The sequence below is a fragment of the Hyperolius riggenbachi genome, chromosome 8 (genome assembly GCF_040937935.1).
Source record: "Hyperolius riggenbachi isolate aHypRig1 chromosome 8, aHypRig1.pri, whole genome shotgun sequence".
NCBI lineage: Eukaryota > Metazoa > Chordata > Amphibia > Anura > Hyperoliidae > Hyperolius > Hyperolius riggenbachi.
Genome location: NC_090653.1, coordinates 268424628 through 268441057, shown reverse-complemented (window position 1 = coordinate 268441057; position 16430 = coordinate 268424628). Strand labels below are relative to the sequence as shown.

General features: G+C 44.2%; 1 protein-coding gene across 1 annotated transcript in view; it reads right to left on the bottom strand.

Annotated features, from left to right (window-relative positions):
• LOC137527487 (bile salt-activated lipase-like) overlaps positions 1–16430 on the bottom strand; it is a 44278-nt gene that overhangs the window by 12610 nt on the left and 15238 nt on the right. The window contains exons 6-9 of the mRNA XM_068248003.1: positions 15780–15887; positions 10748–10865; positions 7776–7962; positions 1134–1340 (exon numbers count right to left, since the gene is read on the bottom strand). Coding sequence (XP_068104104.1) covers positions 1134–1340; positions 7776–7962; positions 10748–10865; positions 15780–15887 — 620 coding nt within the window. The remainder of the gene's footprint in view (positions 1–1133; positions 1341–7775; positions 7963–10747; positions 10866–15779; positions 15888–16430) is intronic.

The following is a 16430-nucleotide window of genomic DNA, read 5'->3' as shown; positions in this document are numbered from 1 at the left end:
CAAATTACTGCAAAAAGGTACTAAGGACAACTCCCATTGATTTTCAGCCAGGTATTTTGCCTTCAATTGCCCACCCTCGTGTATTTTGGTTACCTGGTTGACTCCCCATATTACCTGGTTGCACTCTCATTTTTTTAGTCAGACTAGAGCCTAACACAATTCTTAAAGAGACTCTGAAGCAAGAATAAATCTCGCTTCAGAGCTCATAGTTAGCAGGGGCATGTGTGCCGCTGCTAAAACGCCGCTATCGCGCGGCTAAACGGGAGCCCTTTACCTTTAAAATCCCCTCCGTGCAGCGGGGAAGCGTTTCTGCATTGGGGCAGGGCTAACCGCCGCAGCCCTGCCCCACGCGCGTCTGTCAGCGCGTATCTCCGCCTCTCCCCCGCCCCTCTCAGTTTTCCTTCACTGATAGACGCGCTGTGAGGTAGGGCTGCAGCCGTTAGCCCTGCCTCCAGCAGCAGCAAGATCTACGACCAATTTGGTCGTTGATTTTGCGGGGGGGGGGGGGGTGTGAAGGGACCCCCGTTTAGCCGCGGGATAGAAGCACTGAAGCAAGATTTATTCACGCTTCAGTGTCTCTTTAAAGCAGTAGGATCAGACATACTATGCCAGGGGAAAAAAAACACATATATAAGTAGATAAATACTTGATCTACTTCCATAACACATGTATTATACTGTCCACGTTTTGATTTCAGTGAATGTTATATAGTAAATTACGAGAATTCTGTTCCTGGTGGGGGCCATGTCTTTTGCCCACAGTTAAGGCTAACTCGTGATGTCATTTCTGCCCTTTACTTTTTTTCTCGTCTCCTCCAATCGCTGAGTCTCCTCAGCCTTGCTTGTAAACACAAGTGAGTAGGGCATCAGGTTTCAGATAAGCAGCTAGGCAGGGAAATAAAGGGAAGAGGAGGAATAGATTATAGATAAAAAGAACCCCCAGCATGTAATTCTTTGGCATGGACTACTAAAGGGCCAGTGTTCCTTAAGTATGTGATAACTCCAAATCATAACAGCAGAAAAAGTTTTAAATGCAGGCTTAGCATCTTTATCACTTAATACAGTCAGACCAGTTGCTGTTGAAATTTGATTTTTTTATGGTGACAATCCCGTTTTAAGCTTGATGAAGCTTACCTGGAAAGCATGTTATGGTAGGCCAGGGCTGCCTGAGTCGGCACCAGGAAAATGTAATCAGTCTCTGCATCAATAACGGTTTTCTTCATGAGCTCCTGAGAAGGATTGGGGCCCCAGTTCACTGTGTAAAGGTCAACAGCCAAGTTTGCAACGCCATTCGAGCCATTGGGAAGTGTCAGCTCTGTTATCAGCTTCTGCACCTCAGCCCTGTAAGAGACCCACAAAGTGTAACAATTAAAGGGAACCTATGATAGAGAAACAAACAAAAGTGAAGTAACCATGGAGAGACCTTCCTGGTTACTCCTCCTCCATGGGCTATCTTAGTGAGCCACAGGATTTGGAATTCCTAATGGCCCATACTCACGAGGGACTTTTGTCGCCTCAACACGCGGCACGCGCGGGGTGCGGCGACAGGTCGCCCGTGAGTATGGGCCGTTGCACGCGCGCGCACCCCGAACTGTCGCCCGTCGCTCATGTCGCCATGCGATTGAAAGATTCAATCGCATGGCGACAGTCGCCGCCGCACCTCCGCCGCAACTGTCGCTAGTCCGCGTGAGTATGCGGACTAGCGACAGCAACCTCCATTAAAGTATATGGAGCTTCCGGCGGAGGGAGGAGGAACGTCGGCGACAGCTTCCGCCTCGCCGCTGGTCCCTCTTCCGCGTGTGTACGCGGAGGGACCTGGCGAGGAGCTGTCGCCGGCCTGTCGCCCACACGCTCATGTGTGCTGGCGACAGGCAACATTTGCAGCCCGTGAGTACGGGCCATAAGGAGCAAACGTGGGTTGCTAAATCAATAGGAACAAAAACTAGTAGGAATTCATGGGTTGCTTGGACAAAGGGGCCCATATGCAATTAACTTTTCCTCTTGCGTTTTCTCCTAAGTGATATTTTGAAACTTGTCAATAAAATGTCTTTTAAAACCTCCAGCAACCAAGAAAATACATAAATTAGTTATGATGGTTCTTTTCCACCTACTTTTCGGTACTTATTCAATTGCAAAGTGCTGAATATGTGTTCTAAACAGTAGATTAAAAATTATCTCCTAGGAGAAAACTCAAGAGGAAAGGTTAATTGCCAGGGGCGTAGCAATAGGGGTTGCAGAGGTAGCGACCGCATCGGGGCCCTTGGGCCAGAGGGGCCCCGAAGGGCCCTCCCTCAACTACAGTATTAGCTCTCTATTGGTCCTGTGCTCATAATGATGACTTCACTAGATACTTTGAATAGTGGTAATCCTTAACAAACTGTTTCCCATCCTTTTCTTGCACCTCTGACACTGTAGTTGCCATTGGCAGGTTTTGGTGCGCTGTATCAATTGTTACGTATAGAGTGCTTGGGGGGGCCCCATTGTAAAACTTGCATCGGGGCCCACCGCTCCTTAGCTACGCCACTGTTAATTGCATATGGGTCAGGGGCTCTTCCCATAAACCTGGGGAAGATGATGGGGTCTGTCTTAGTCGATAGGTCCAGTGAGGGCCTCCCCGCAGACAAACTCCAGGACCGGAAAGTGAAAAACCAAACCAAACACCAGGAGAGCCGATATAGTGTAGTATTTATTTATGGACAAGGCAAAAAGGAGCAACAAGAATGCTATGTACAAAAGTGGGTTGCTAAAGGCAAACACAATCAAAAGCCTGTGAAAAATCCCCTCTCCATGCGAATAGGTCTGTATGAAGGTTAGGCGGTAGGGAGCTCCATAGCTGGTAGTTATGCTCCTGGTTCCCAGTCCATGGTGTTTCTCTGAAAACACACTGTTATATTGTCCTTAACCTCCCTGACGGTAATCCTGACCCAGGATCAGGGTAAACTAAAAAAAAAAACATGCTGCGAGCAGTAATCCCGAACCTTGGCAACTGCCAGACAGGTCACTGCAGAGGGAGCTAAGCCGCATTTTATACAGCACTTGATACTCCCCTCCTCCATGTCCTCCGATGCGCTCGATCCCTTGGATGAAAATGCCTCCTGTCCCATGACGACAGATGGTGATCTCACCACAAGGATTAATCGCCACCTGGAGGACAAAAGGAAGAAATGCAGCACTGGATCCCGGGGAGGTGAGTTCTGTGCAGGGGCTGCAGGAAACCTCCCTGGGATTCCGGATTTTAGGGTCTGAGCATAAAACAAATTGTACCGCTTTTAGACCCTAAAATCCAGAAAGAATCATACCTCCAAGGAGGTTAAAAACTAGGTAAGGCCCATGAAATGCATTGTCCTAAATCTTTTTAAAGTTGCCTTTTTCACCCGAGGTAAGACCTTTTTATTGTTTTAAAGTGTACCTAAGACAGGGGGTATAAAAAAATCAGATAGTAGAATATCAGTAAATTTACAGATATTCTACTATTAACCACTTTGTCCTCGACGTATAAAAACGTCAAGGAGGACATGCGTGCTCCCGCACTCCCGGCCACGGATTCGGTGAATCAGGCTATGGTGCCCGATCACTGATTCCTCTCCCCCGCAGAAAAAGCGACAGCTTTTTCTGACTCTATGTCCCTCTAAGCGTACATTGTACGCTTAGAGTGACGTCATGTAAACAAACTCAAGGTTGCCATCTTGTGGCCAAAGAGTAAAACTACATCTAAAAGTAAAAAAAAAATTACACTACACAAATCTTTCCCTAAATAAAACACTATTTACTTCCCACCCTTCCAAAAATACCCACATAAAATGTTTAATAAAAAAAAAACCAAAAACATTACAATAAAAAAAACACATAAATATTTAGCTAACGGTCTAAACTATTTAAATATCTATGTAAAGATGAAATATTTCTATATTTTTTTTTTATAAGCTTGTAAATAGTGATGGATGCAAAACGGAAAAATGCTCTTTCATTTCCAAATAAAATATTGTCGCCATACATTGTGATAGGGACATAAATTAAACGGTGAAATAACCCTGACAAATGGGCAATTACAATACGTGGGTTTTAATTATGGAGGCATGTATTATTTTAAAACTATAATGGCCGAAAACTGAGAAATAATGCATTTTTCTGTTTTTTTTTCTTATTCTTACTGTTAAAATGCATTTACAGTAAGGTAGCTCTTAGCAAAATGTACCGCCCAAAGAAAGCCTAATTGGTGGCGGAAAAAACAAGATATAGATCAGTTCATTGTGATAAGTAGTGATAAAGTTATAGGTGATTGAATGGGAGGTGAACATTGCTCGGATGCATAAAGTGAAAACGATTGAGAGCTTAAGTGGTTGAAGTGTAATGAAGGATCGTAAAATATTGGTATTAAATACTAATATTTTACTATAGCTAAACCTAACCCTACTCTCACAGAACCCTCCACCTGACTCCTAACTAACCCTAAGGGTCCTTTTACACTTAATACGTTGGTATGCGTTGTACATGTTGGTACATGCTTTTTCTCATAGCAGTGCTTTGTGAAAAAGATGTCAGTTTAAATGCGTATAGTGGGAACTGAGCCATTGGGAAACATGGCCATTACTTTGGAAAACAGGTTTTTTTCCAGTTATAACTGAGAGAGACTGATTAAGTATTAAAAGGGGCCTAACTGGCCACCTGCACAGATACCCTACCTGCCACCCCCCCCCCCCCCTCCCCCTCCCAAAACAACCTATGTCTCATTATTAGGACAAGAATATTCAAAATAACATCATGGCACATCAAAATCTTGCAAAAAAATTGATACAACTTTATTCAAAAAATAAAAAAGGTCAATTTTTCATAAAAATACTCTTATCAAAAGTGCTTCCTTTTCCAAAAATAGCATTTAAGCTCATTCAATATTGTCATGATACTAACCAGATCAATCATCTGGCTTGGCGAAGCAAAAATACTTAATTTTCTGATGGCATTTTTAGAAGAAATACATTTCTAATAGCAACGACACATGTTCGTTTCGGGTGTGCAATACCCTTCATCAGGCCTCATTTGTATATAATTATCTATTGGGCCAGATTGTTCACAAGAGCCAAAGAGACAAAAAGAAAAAAAGGGGGATCCGACCAACTGGGGTGCACATACACCAGGCTAAACAGGTGGCTACCTGTTTAGTCTGGCGTGTATGAACACATACATTTTTTTCTGTGCTACACATTCTAAACTGCAACTTTTTAGTGATCTGAGACAAGTCTATGCACTTCAATCCTATGGTATAAAAGCGCTTTACAAAGCTTTTTGTTGCTGTAACTCTATGTCACATGAAAAGGGAGAAAGTGCAGCACTTGTCCAATGGTAACTTGGTATTTGTGATGGCCAAAAAGCCACTTAATTAAATCCCATAGGGGAGGTGGTTAAAGATTAAAGCTAGGGCAGGAAGATAAAGCAACGTTTGGGCCAGGCCGAGGCAGAGGCTAGAGAGGCTCCAGCCTAAGGGTGCAGTGTAGGAGGGGGGTGCACAATTCACTCAGCTATCATTCAACTTTTCAAGAAATCAAGAGATTTTTGGTGCGCTCCACTCCCTAATTCTACTATGTTCCTATACCTTTAAAGGCCTGCTGCATTTGGTATAATGTCACATACACATCATATATCAAAGATTAATCGAATGAACCATGCGCTGCCTTGTACCACAGTATATAACCTGTTACCATAAAGATAGTCCACCAATAGAAAGTCCACAGCAACACTCCTATATGAAAGTTCTTCCAGGTCCTCCGCCTCAAAACACCTCAGAGACATAACAAATGACAGATCATCGCACAGACTTGTATGCCAAGGATGTGTTCCACCATATATCTCCTGTGTGGTTTTTACTGCTTCACCTCCCTTGTGCAATCCACCAGTGGACCTATAGGGACCTCTCTCACCTTGTGATATGGCTGCCCAGACCCACAGACAGCTCACTCAGCTTAATACATATACATCGGTTTTCTGACTCCGCAGTTAGTGATGATCCTCATTCACATGCAGTAAAGAAAATCGTACAATACATAGCGTAACTTGCTACTGACAATAAGAATGGGGACTCCCATATGCCTGAGAAGTCTTCACCGTGTTTCCTAGCAGTTTATGGGGGCCACCTCCTGTGCACCCAGCACCTATACGGACCGTGCTCACCTTATTCAATGGCTGTCCAAACCAAAGACCGCAACCAGTGCATGTGTGCACAATCCCAGTGCAACATATGGTCACCCACACGGCGTCCTGTAGCACTTCACTATAAATACATCAGGCACCACTGCAACTAAAATAGCTTCTATAGCATAAAACCTTTTATTAAGAACAAAAGCCAAGTAGCGCTACTCACAAGCATCCAAGTTTTAAAAGCACATAGTACAAAATCCGAGGACGTCTCCTCTGTACACTGCAACACGTCCTTTTGGCTTTTTTTCAGGTGTTTCTGACAATAATGTCAGAAACACCTGATTTGCTGCATGCTTGTTCAGGGTCTGTGGCTAAAAGTATTAGAGGCAGAGGATCAGCAGGACAGCTAGGCAACTAGTATTGCTTAAAGAGAATCTGTATTGTTAAAATCGCACAAAAGTAATCATACCAGTGCGTTAGGGGACATCTCCTATTACCCTCTGTCACAATTTCGCCGCTCCTCGCCGCATTAAAAGTGGTTAAATACAGTTTTAAAAAGTTTGTTTGTAAACAAACAAAATGGCCACCAAAACAGGAAGTAGATTGATGTACAGTATGTCCACACATAGAAAATACATCCATACACAAGCAGGCTGTATACAGCCATCCTTTTGAATCTCAAGAGATAATTTGTGTGTTTCTTTCCCCCTGCAGCTATCTTCCACTGAAGTGTCAGGCTATTTCTTCCTGCAGAGTGCAGACAGCTGTGCCTGTATGTAATTCCTCAGTATGTGAAAGCCCAGCCAGCTCAGAGGAGGATTTATCCAGCTTGTAAAAGATAATAGAACAGAGAGAAGCTGCACTAATCTAAATATCACACAGGCAGTGTGCAGAGAGGAACCACAACACTGAAGAACTTGGCAGCCTTCCAGACACAGGCCTGACAAGTCTGACAAGAGAGAGATAAGTTGATTTATTACAGAGATGGTGATAGTAGAACGTGCTGCAGTAAGCCAGAACACATTAGAATAGCTTTTGGAACTTGTAGGATGATAAAAAACAGGATGCAATTTTTGTTACGGAGTCTCTTTAAAATGAAATAAATATGGCAGCCTTCATATCCCTCTTGCTTAAGTTGTCCTTTAAGGTTGTTTTTAGACCTTTGCAAAATCCTATCTGTTTGGCTCACTATAGCTTTGCTAGGCACTATTTAAAACCTCTGTAGTCATGTGATATTGGCAACTGGACTAGGGGGCGTGTAGTGGGAAAGGACCAATAAGTGTAGCTTAGAGGGCGAGAGGGAGGGGGCAGCAAGCACAACTCAGACCTAAATAGCCCTGTACACACGTGAAATATTTGTTGCCTGAAATAATTGTTAGCCATTGTTTCACGTGACAGATAAGTGGTTCACTGGCAATATCACCCCTGGCAGATGGAACCTGGTGGCCATGGGAGTCATCACGGGGAGAGAAGGAAAGGGGGTATAAATGTATGGGGACCCCATCATAGTTTTGCCTGGGTTGGCCTATGCTTTGTAGTTACGCCCCTGAATATGGATGTATTTTCAGGGCAACCCATGTTTTCACAAGGCCTACTGGAACAAGGCATTGTGCTCAAGACACCTCTTAAAGACCAACTACGTACGCAGAGATTGACTGGAGTGGTTGATTTATGGCAGACAGGTCCATGCTAGCAAACAGATGTCCATCCATGTCATTGGCTCCAGCCATGTAGTCCACATCAGCGGCGTTGGAGAACAGGTTGTATGGTTCATCGGGGAGGAAATCTCCGTCTATGACTGGAGAGAAGGCCAGATAGTGTACAATGGGGTCTACATAGAGAAAGAAGAGAAGTCTTGAAGGTTTACTCCACTTTAGTAAGCCAGGACCACAAAAATGCTGAAACTAAATTGTAGACCAAAATTGCCTCTGTAGAAATTTGCAAGACATGCTAAAACCTTAAAGACAGGAGGGAATAGGAGGATGATAGGGGAAACATCACCACAAGCCTGCCTCTTCCTCTACACAACGCATGCCGAATCTTTAGCAACGACGCCCCACCAGCCCCCAAGCCCATTGTTCCCCTGCGTACTCCTCCCACCGTATGCCGCTTCGTCATGCACTGCATGCCACCTCTCCCAAACCCCCGACATTTTACCGCCTGAGGAAAACTTGTGGGGATGCCGCCTCCCCTCCTCTCCTCCCCATATGGGTAGCCAGCCTGAAGGGGGAGCAGCCAGGAAGGGGGAGCAGCAGGCACAGCAGTGGAGAGAGGAGGTCAGACTCCCCCTCCAGCTATTTTCGCTAAATTGAATTCAGCTGGAAGCGAGCGGGGAAGCAATGACCTTACTTCCTTATTTGCGTTCCACCGCTCGCTGCGTCACTTCCTGCAATGCTGCCCACTGAACAGCTCAATGACCCTGTTACAGGCTATTCCCGCATAGACTGACATTTAACTTTATGATTTATGCTTAGGCTCAAGTCAGGTACTTTTCCCTTACCCCTCCTAATTTACCCCCTCACCCTTCCCACATTTCCCTTCCCTTGCTCACTAGTCCATCCCCCCATCCGTTTGTTGAGTTTGTTTAAAATGTAACTGTAGGGTTACTCATACATTGCTATGACGTACTGCAGCAACTGCATGTTTTCCATTTATATGAACCATACATATCATTTTGTACCATTCTGTCTGCAACTCACAATTTCAATAAAAACTGATTTAAAAAAAAAAAAACACAAAAAAAAAACATGGTATGTGTGTACAGTAAAATCCCCTTATAATGAACTTCAAGGGACCTGGCCAGTAGCCAAGTAAATTACTATATCATAAATTTACTGTATCAGAATTGGTTCATTGTACTGTGTATTCAAGCAGGTGCTTGATCGGGACTTGAGGACTGAGTTTTCTATAGCCAGAACAGGCAGATTTACCATAAGGCAGTATAGGCACTTGCCTACAGGCGCCTGATAATGAAAAGGTGGCTCACTCCCCTCCCCAAGCTCCTCCCTCCTTCCTTTCCTATGCAGAGTCCTGAAGAGAGTGTAAATAAGAGGTTACTCACCTAGTACATTGCATTCCACTGACAAGATCTCAGGGGCACCTCTAGCTATAGATACTTAATGTTGAGGGTGCCTCTGGCTACCTATTTTTTGGAGGCACCTCTAGCTACTTAATATTGAGGGTACTTCTAGCTAATTAATGCCAAGGGACACCTGTACCTACCTATGACGAGCAAGGGTAATAAGGGAGAAGTGACAGCTGGGACAGCCAGCACACTTGTGATGCAGTTCGGCGGGTGTTTGTAGGTTCATGGAGGGCAAAGTGTAGAGTGGACATCTGTGCCTATGGGCTCCTGTGATGTAAATCCAGGCCTGAGCCAGAGCTTTACTAAACCAGAGTTTACTGTAGTGAGATTCGACTGTAGTGTTTCCCCGCCGATAACATAAGTAAATTCATTGGATAAAAATTCAGGCTTCACACATGGCCCTGCTCTGTGGCCTTTAATAGGAGGCATGGAATGATTTCCTATAATGAAGCTGCACCCATTGCAGACATACATAAATGGTAGAAGAGTAAATGTTTTTATTATTTACTAGGGATGGTCGGAAATACCAAATTCCGTTTCCGCCGAAAATCCACTTTCCGCCATTGCCAATTACCGCTACCGATTCCGCTTTCCGCTAATGGTTTCCGCATTCTGATGTCAATTTTCGCGGTAATTTCCACCGACTTTAACACTTATTTTCTCAAAAACTTCAAGGTCTTTTTGACACCAAATTTTCAGGGAGTGTTAAGCAGACAAGTGGGAACAAGAGGAAAAAAAATATTTCAAAAAGACCTTATAGTTATTGAGAAAATTTATGTTAACCACTTCCGGGTGGTTTTGCTGATCTGTGCTGCGGGGGCTCTTCAGCCCGCAGCACAGATCAGATAGCAGCCAGGGCGATCAGACTTCCCCCTTTTTTCCCCACTAGGGGGATGTCCTGCTGGGGGGGTCTGATTGCCGCCGGCTGTTTGCGCTTGCGGGGGGGGTCTCTTCAAAGCCCCCCTCCGCAGCGCTTTCTGGCCTCTTTCCCCTTCCCTCCCTTTCCCTCCCCCTGTGAGCGGCGCAGGACGGAAATCCGTCCTGCGCCGCCTCAGATAGGCTTCAGCCAATCAGAGGCCGGGGATCGCTGATCTCCGCTACGGTGCTGCTGCGCAGCAGCGCCATATGTATGTAAACAGCGGGGAAGATCTTCCCCGCGTGTTTACATTTACCCTGCGAGCCGCGATCGGAGGCTCGCAGGGTGTTCATGGAGACACCCTCCGTGAACTGACACGGCCATGGAAACCACTTCAGGATTCAGGGGCGTACTTATGCGTACGCAGAATCCTGAAGTGGTTAAAGTCAGCGGAAATTTCGGAATTTTCACGAAAATCCGCCTACCGCACTTGCATTACCGATTTCCGAATTTCGATGCGGAAATACAATTTCCGATCGGAAATGAAGAAATTGCATTTCCGCGGAATGTGAATGAGCATCCCTGCTATTTACTCCTAATTTCTCGCAGTTCATCTACAATAGTAAGATACTGATGTTTGCGTACGATCATAACAATCTTTGAATGAAATCTTACAGTCAAGATTAGACAGATCCAGGTTGTAAGCCAGGGTGACGGCGCGGGGGTCTGTGATCCTCAAGCAGTTGGCCAGCGCAGCTGTGTCATCAACAGGACAACCAACGTTTCTGCCCACCTAGAGAGACATCAATTACAAAACACTCAAAAGACAGTACAAATACCGTACCTAGTTCTCACTGTCACAAAACATGGAATACCACATAAAAGCATTGTTTTTTTCCCGTTTTGGCAGTCTGTGCCTCTCTGGAGGGTACCCTCCTACTTTGTGATGTATATCTTGGACAGAAGGACCGGGCACTTGTCACTGGAATCGCTTTAATTTCATGTTCATGCCACAGAAAATACATTCACATCAGTCACATATAGGTAAATGAAACCTGAGGTGATAGAGGTGCTGGGGCGTTCAGGGCTCGGGTGACCAGGGGGGTAATCGGACGACACTACAGCCGTTTCACACCTGACTGGCGCTTGCTCACGTGCTTGTGTCCTGTAATGGGACGGCTTCCTTAAAGCGGAATATAACCCTGCATTTCAACTTTGCTCTAAAACATTATTTACAGCATATTATATGCAAAAAGCATTTTTTTTTTACTAGACCAGCATTGGAAGGGTTAAACACAGAGGTTTTAAGTTCCGTGCAGACGTTCAGATAGTTACATTCTATTTAGTTATATGTATATATTTAGAAATGTTACACACTCTTTGGCTGTCCTCCAACTCCTTCTCAGTGAGAGAGATGAGTCACAATAAACACTTAGATACATTTGTGTAAACAAAAAGTATCTAACTCAAGTTCGGATGCGTCTGCAAAAATCTCTAGGGACTTTAAAGCCCTGTGTAACCCTTCCAATGCTGGTCTAGTAAAAAAAAAAATGCTGGTTGCATATAATATACTGTAAATAATGTTTTAGAGCAAAGTTGAAATGCAGGGTTATATTCCACTTTAATGGAGTTCGGAAGCCGCGCCTCCAACGCACGTCATTGGTGAGAGGAGTTGGTGACAGTGGTGTGAAAGTTGAAGGGGCGGGGACTCGCCGTCCAGCGGCAAGGGAGTGATTAGAGGCGGCATACTACTTGTCATGCAAGCCTATGCTGCGTGACAGTTTAACAGACATAAGGCATTGTCATTTAAAGTGAGGCATTGTGAATAACATTATTAAGGGTGGGTGCAGCAAAGATTAAATTTCAACATTTCATCAATATAGCAAATTTAAGTGAAATAAACATCAATCATTCAATGAATCCAAAAAAATCTCCCTAAAGCTCAACACACACCATACAATCTTGGTTGGACAGATTTACCAAATCTATGTAGTATAAGGGCCAACAGATTGAAAATACCTTGAATGATTTATTGGATAAGCTCTTATACTACATGAAAGTGGTAAGATTGAACAACCAAGATTGTATGGTGTGTGTTGAGCCTAACAGGGACATGGGCCTCGATTCATCAACACTTAGCAAATTTGTTAACAACAGTTTGGTAAAATACCGAATTCGTTAACTTCATTTCAGGATTCATCAAAGTTATCTACAGCTGTTAGCGAACATTCGTTAACGATAGCAAAATTAGTTAACCCTGACACTGCCAGTGTTCTCTTACAAGATGATTCAAGAGAAATGCAGGTGTCGTGTTATAGCAAATAAATCTATTCTCTTACAAATTTATATGGTTGCAGACCTTATTCTTGCCCTTCTGCGCCTTTGAATCACTCTCAGCTGATACATAACCACTTCAAATGGCTCCATCTTCTCTGTCAGCAATGATCTGACAGGAATAACGACAGAGCAGTGAAGGAGATAACTAATCCTAAATGTAACGCTAAACCACGCCCACTTTCTTTTTCATGAATTGCACTTTATTCCGTTTTAGCGAATCGTTACCGAATCGTTACCGAATGTTCGCTAACAGCTGTAGGTAACTTTGATGAATCCTGAAATGAAGTTAACAAATTCGGTATTTTACCAAACTGTTGTTAACAAATTTGCTACGTGTTGATGAATCGAGGCCATAGTCAGCAGTAACAATCTTAAAGGAGTTAAAACTACAGTGGTGATTTAGTGCTTTTTCACACTCGAGCGCTTTTCAGCTTTGCTGATCATGTATCCTTATGGGATCATTCTCACTGCAGCATTTGCATTTTGAATGCAAACGCACTACATACAGTGCTTTGGGGGCAATTGCATTGTGATTCTGGTTCTATTGAACGGGAATCAAAACGGGGCAAAAAATTGCAATTGCTATTTGCGCTTTGAGTGTGAATCGGCCCTTAAAGGGAGCAAAGCACCACTTTTGTTTCCTGGTTTCTAATAGCTATAGGAGCTGCCATGTTCCCCCCCCTTCTAGCTTCCCATTATTTTTTCAGGAGAAAAGATGAAGATAGCATCTGTGACTTCTGTAAACTCTTTGAAGCACAGTGTGTTATCTACCCTAGTGATGCGTGGAACTCCATCACATGGAACCCAGAAGAGGTGAGTCTGTGCTTCCTGCCTGCTGCGCCCGCTGCGCTATTTTCTGGAGGGGGGAGCAGTGAAGGGGAGGTCAAAGGTGAGGGAAGGGGGAGTCGGGCCCCCCTCCCTGCAGCTGTTTGGGCCCGCTGATCACCCCTCCTGTGCTGCAAACCTGGGGGCAACTATACCATGCTACCTATGTCGGGGGCGCCTATACCTGGCTACCTATATTGGAGCCACCTATACATGGCTACCTATATTGGGAGCACCTATGTCTGGCCATCTCTATTGAGAGCACCTAAGCCTGGCTACCTGTATTGGGAGCACCTATACCTGGCTCTCTCTATTGAGAGCACCAATACCTGGCTACCTATATTGGGAGCTCCTATATCTGGTATCCTATATTGGCTGCACCTATAACTGGCTACCTATACTAGGGGCATCTGTATTGTGTTGTGGAGGGGGGGGGGGGGGGGGAGGTGATATCTGACTACCTAATACATCTCTGGCTAACCAATACTGAACGCTGCAAAATGCTACATCACAAATAATGTGCTTGAGCCTACCAGGGGGTGGTGGGACAATTTTTACACCCTCGCCCTGGGAGCAATATAGCCTAGGAACTACACTTGTCCTGATTGCACACTTCCCCCATATGGGCAGAACATGGTAACAGGATCACGTGGAATCAGATGCCAAGGCCAAAGAAGCACATCAGCCAATGGCCACTTCCACGGAAGACTGAAGAAGGAGGGGGGAAGAGAAGCCAGGAAAAAATAAACTGCTTTTTGTTCATCCCTAGTAGAGATCATATCTATATTAATCTATATTAAACCTCATTAATATTGTAGACAAGACAAAACACAGAATATTTATATTGTGTTTATTTCCTGGCTAACTCAGTTGCTTGTCCCCTGTGTCAGAGGCAGAGCCCTTAACCCAGACATGGGCAAACTTGGCCCTCCAGCTGTTAAGGAACTACAAGTCCCACAATGCATTGCAGGAGTCTGACAGCCACAGTCATGACTCATAAAGGCAAATGCATTGTGGGACTTGGAGTTCCATAACAGCTGGAGGGCCGAGTTTGCCCATGCCTGCCTTAACCAGTACACTATCCAGCCACTTCAAGAATCATTACACTCCTTTTTTCTAACTACAAAAAAAATGTGCATGAAAACTTACAGCGTTTAGCTTTTGCAGTGTAATACTTTAAAGTAACTGCCACAACGGCTCATGGTTGGCCACCGCCTTACTGTAAATAGCCTTCTTTCTCCACATGTTCCTTCCTAACACACACACCACCACATGGCAGAGGAGGGCTGTTAGTCACGGGGGAAGCATAGGTACAAGAGGGTTAGCCCTGTCCTCTATAACGTTGATCACATCTCTGCAGTACCACATGACCCAGCCAACTGCTAAAAAGTGGAGGAGGGAAAAAGTGAGAAGGCTGCATGCTGTAGGCAGAGAGAAGATGGCCACATGTGCCAAATTTATTTTATATTTTTATTTTGTTCAATGTACTTGCTTTAGTTATAGAGAACCAGGACCATTTATTTTTGTAGAGGTTCAAAAGAAACAGAAAGCCCAACTGCTGTAAAAAAAACTATGCCAAATACAATTTTGCCTCCATAAAAAATAAGGTGTTTGCACTGATGAAACAGGGTCACCTATCACTCATTCCGTCACATGTCCTTTGTAGTATTGTACAACACTTATAGAATTCTTCCTCTGTACCACGATTTACCAATCAACCAATAATTGGTCTGAGCCATGCTTATGCGCTTTGAGTCCTACAGGAGAAAAGCGCTTTACAAATGTTGTTTGTTGTTGTTGTTGTACAACAAGGGCCCAAAGACAATAAAACTTCATTAAAAGCACAGAGAAGTAAAAAAAAATTGATGTCGCTTACCTCTCCAATGACACTAACGAGGTTGGCTAAAAGTAGTTTTTATTTGAACCGGCAAGGCATTTCGTGGGTACAAGCCCACTTCCTCAGGTCCATAAAAGTGCCAATTTTCCAAAGCCAGAAGGTTCAGAGCGCTACGAACCTTCTGTGCTTGTATCCACGAAACACGTTGCCTGTACAAATAAATACTACTATTAGTCAACCTTGTTAGTGTCATCGGAGAGGTAAGCCATCTTCATTTTTTGCTTTTACTGTGCTTTTAATGAAGTTCTATTGTCTTTGGGCGCCTCTTCACCCTTGTTGTGCTGTTCTACCTACCCCTTCTCTTGGGGGGTTTGTGATTTGGTCTACAGTGGCTCTTGCCACCTGCAGGACCATTTTACATCTTTTTCATGAGTGAGACCACCCTTCATCTGGCCAAAACTGGATTGACCGAGTAGAGACAGGTTTATGTTCTCCATCTGCTCTATGTGGTTGGTTGCCCCTTATTGCAACCTACCTTTGTGAGTGTATTTCTTGTTTTACATTCCAAGAATAGTGATATATTGCGCTATTAGGCTCCCGTTGTCTCTGTGTTTTTTCCTTAGGTGAGCATTCACTCACTCCCTCTTCGCAGTATTGTAATCCACACTATATGGGTTCCTCCTCATGTTTCTTTTTGCCCTTTCTTACCTGCTTGGCCCACGAAAGAGGATCCCGCTGAATAGCCCATGAGGACAGGCCAACGCCACTCTGGCTAATGGCACGCTTCACCACTCCAACATTGTAGGGAGTCAGTGTCTAAAAAGAACATAACAGCACAAGTAATAATAAGAAGGATAAATTCTAAAGTCATGAAACAATCAAATACCTTTTAAGCCAGCAGCAAGCAAGCAAATATTCAGAATAATTTTGGCAGCACTATATTACCTACTTTTTGGTACTTTTTTAGTTATGGGGCAAACATTTTCATTGCAATTTATGGAAATCTTAAAACTGGCGTTTTACTGAGTTTCACTTTTGCAGAACGCACTGAAAGGGTTAAGCCTTAGGGCTTGATTCACAAAGCGGTGCAAACTGTTTAGCAGTTGGTGTGCTAAACAGTTAGCACGTGAAGTGCCGTTCGCAAGCTTTTGCGCGCGCAAAGTGCCGCGATTCGCTCGATCGCTGACTTTTGCGCGTGCAATTTGCTGCAAATTGCACGCGCAAAAGTCCGCATTTCACCCGTGCTTTGTGAATCAAGCCCTTAGTGTTTATTATATGGAGAGTTGCCATGGCTGAGCTCTCCTGCAGTCTAGTTTTAAAGTGTCTAAATGTTCTTATCAGCAACTGTGAATACTTAAG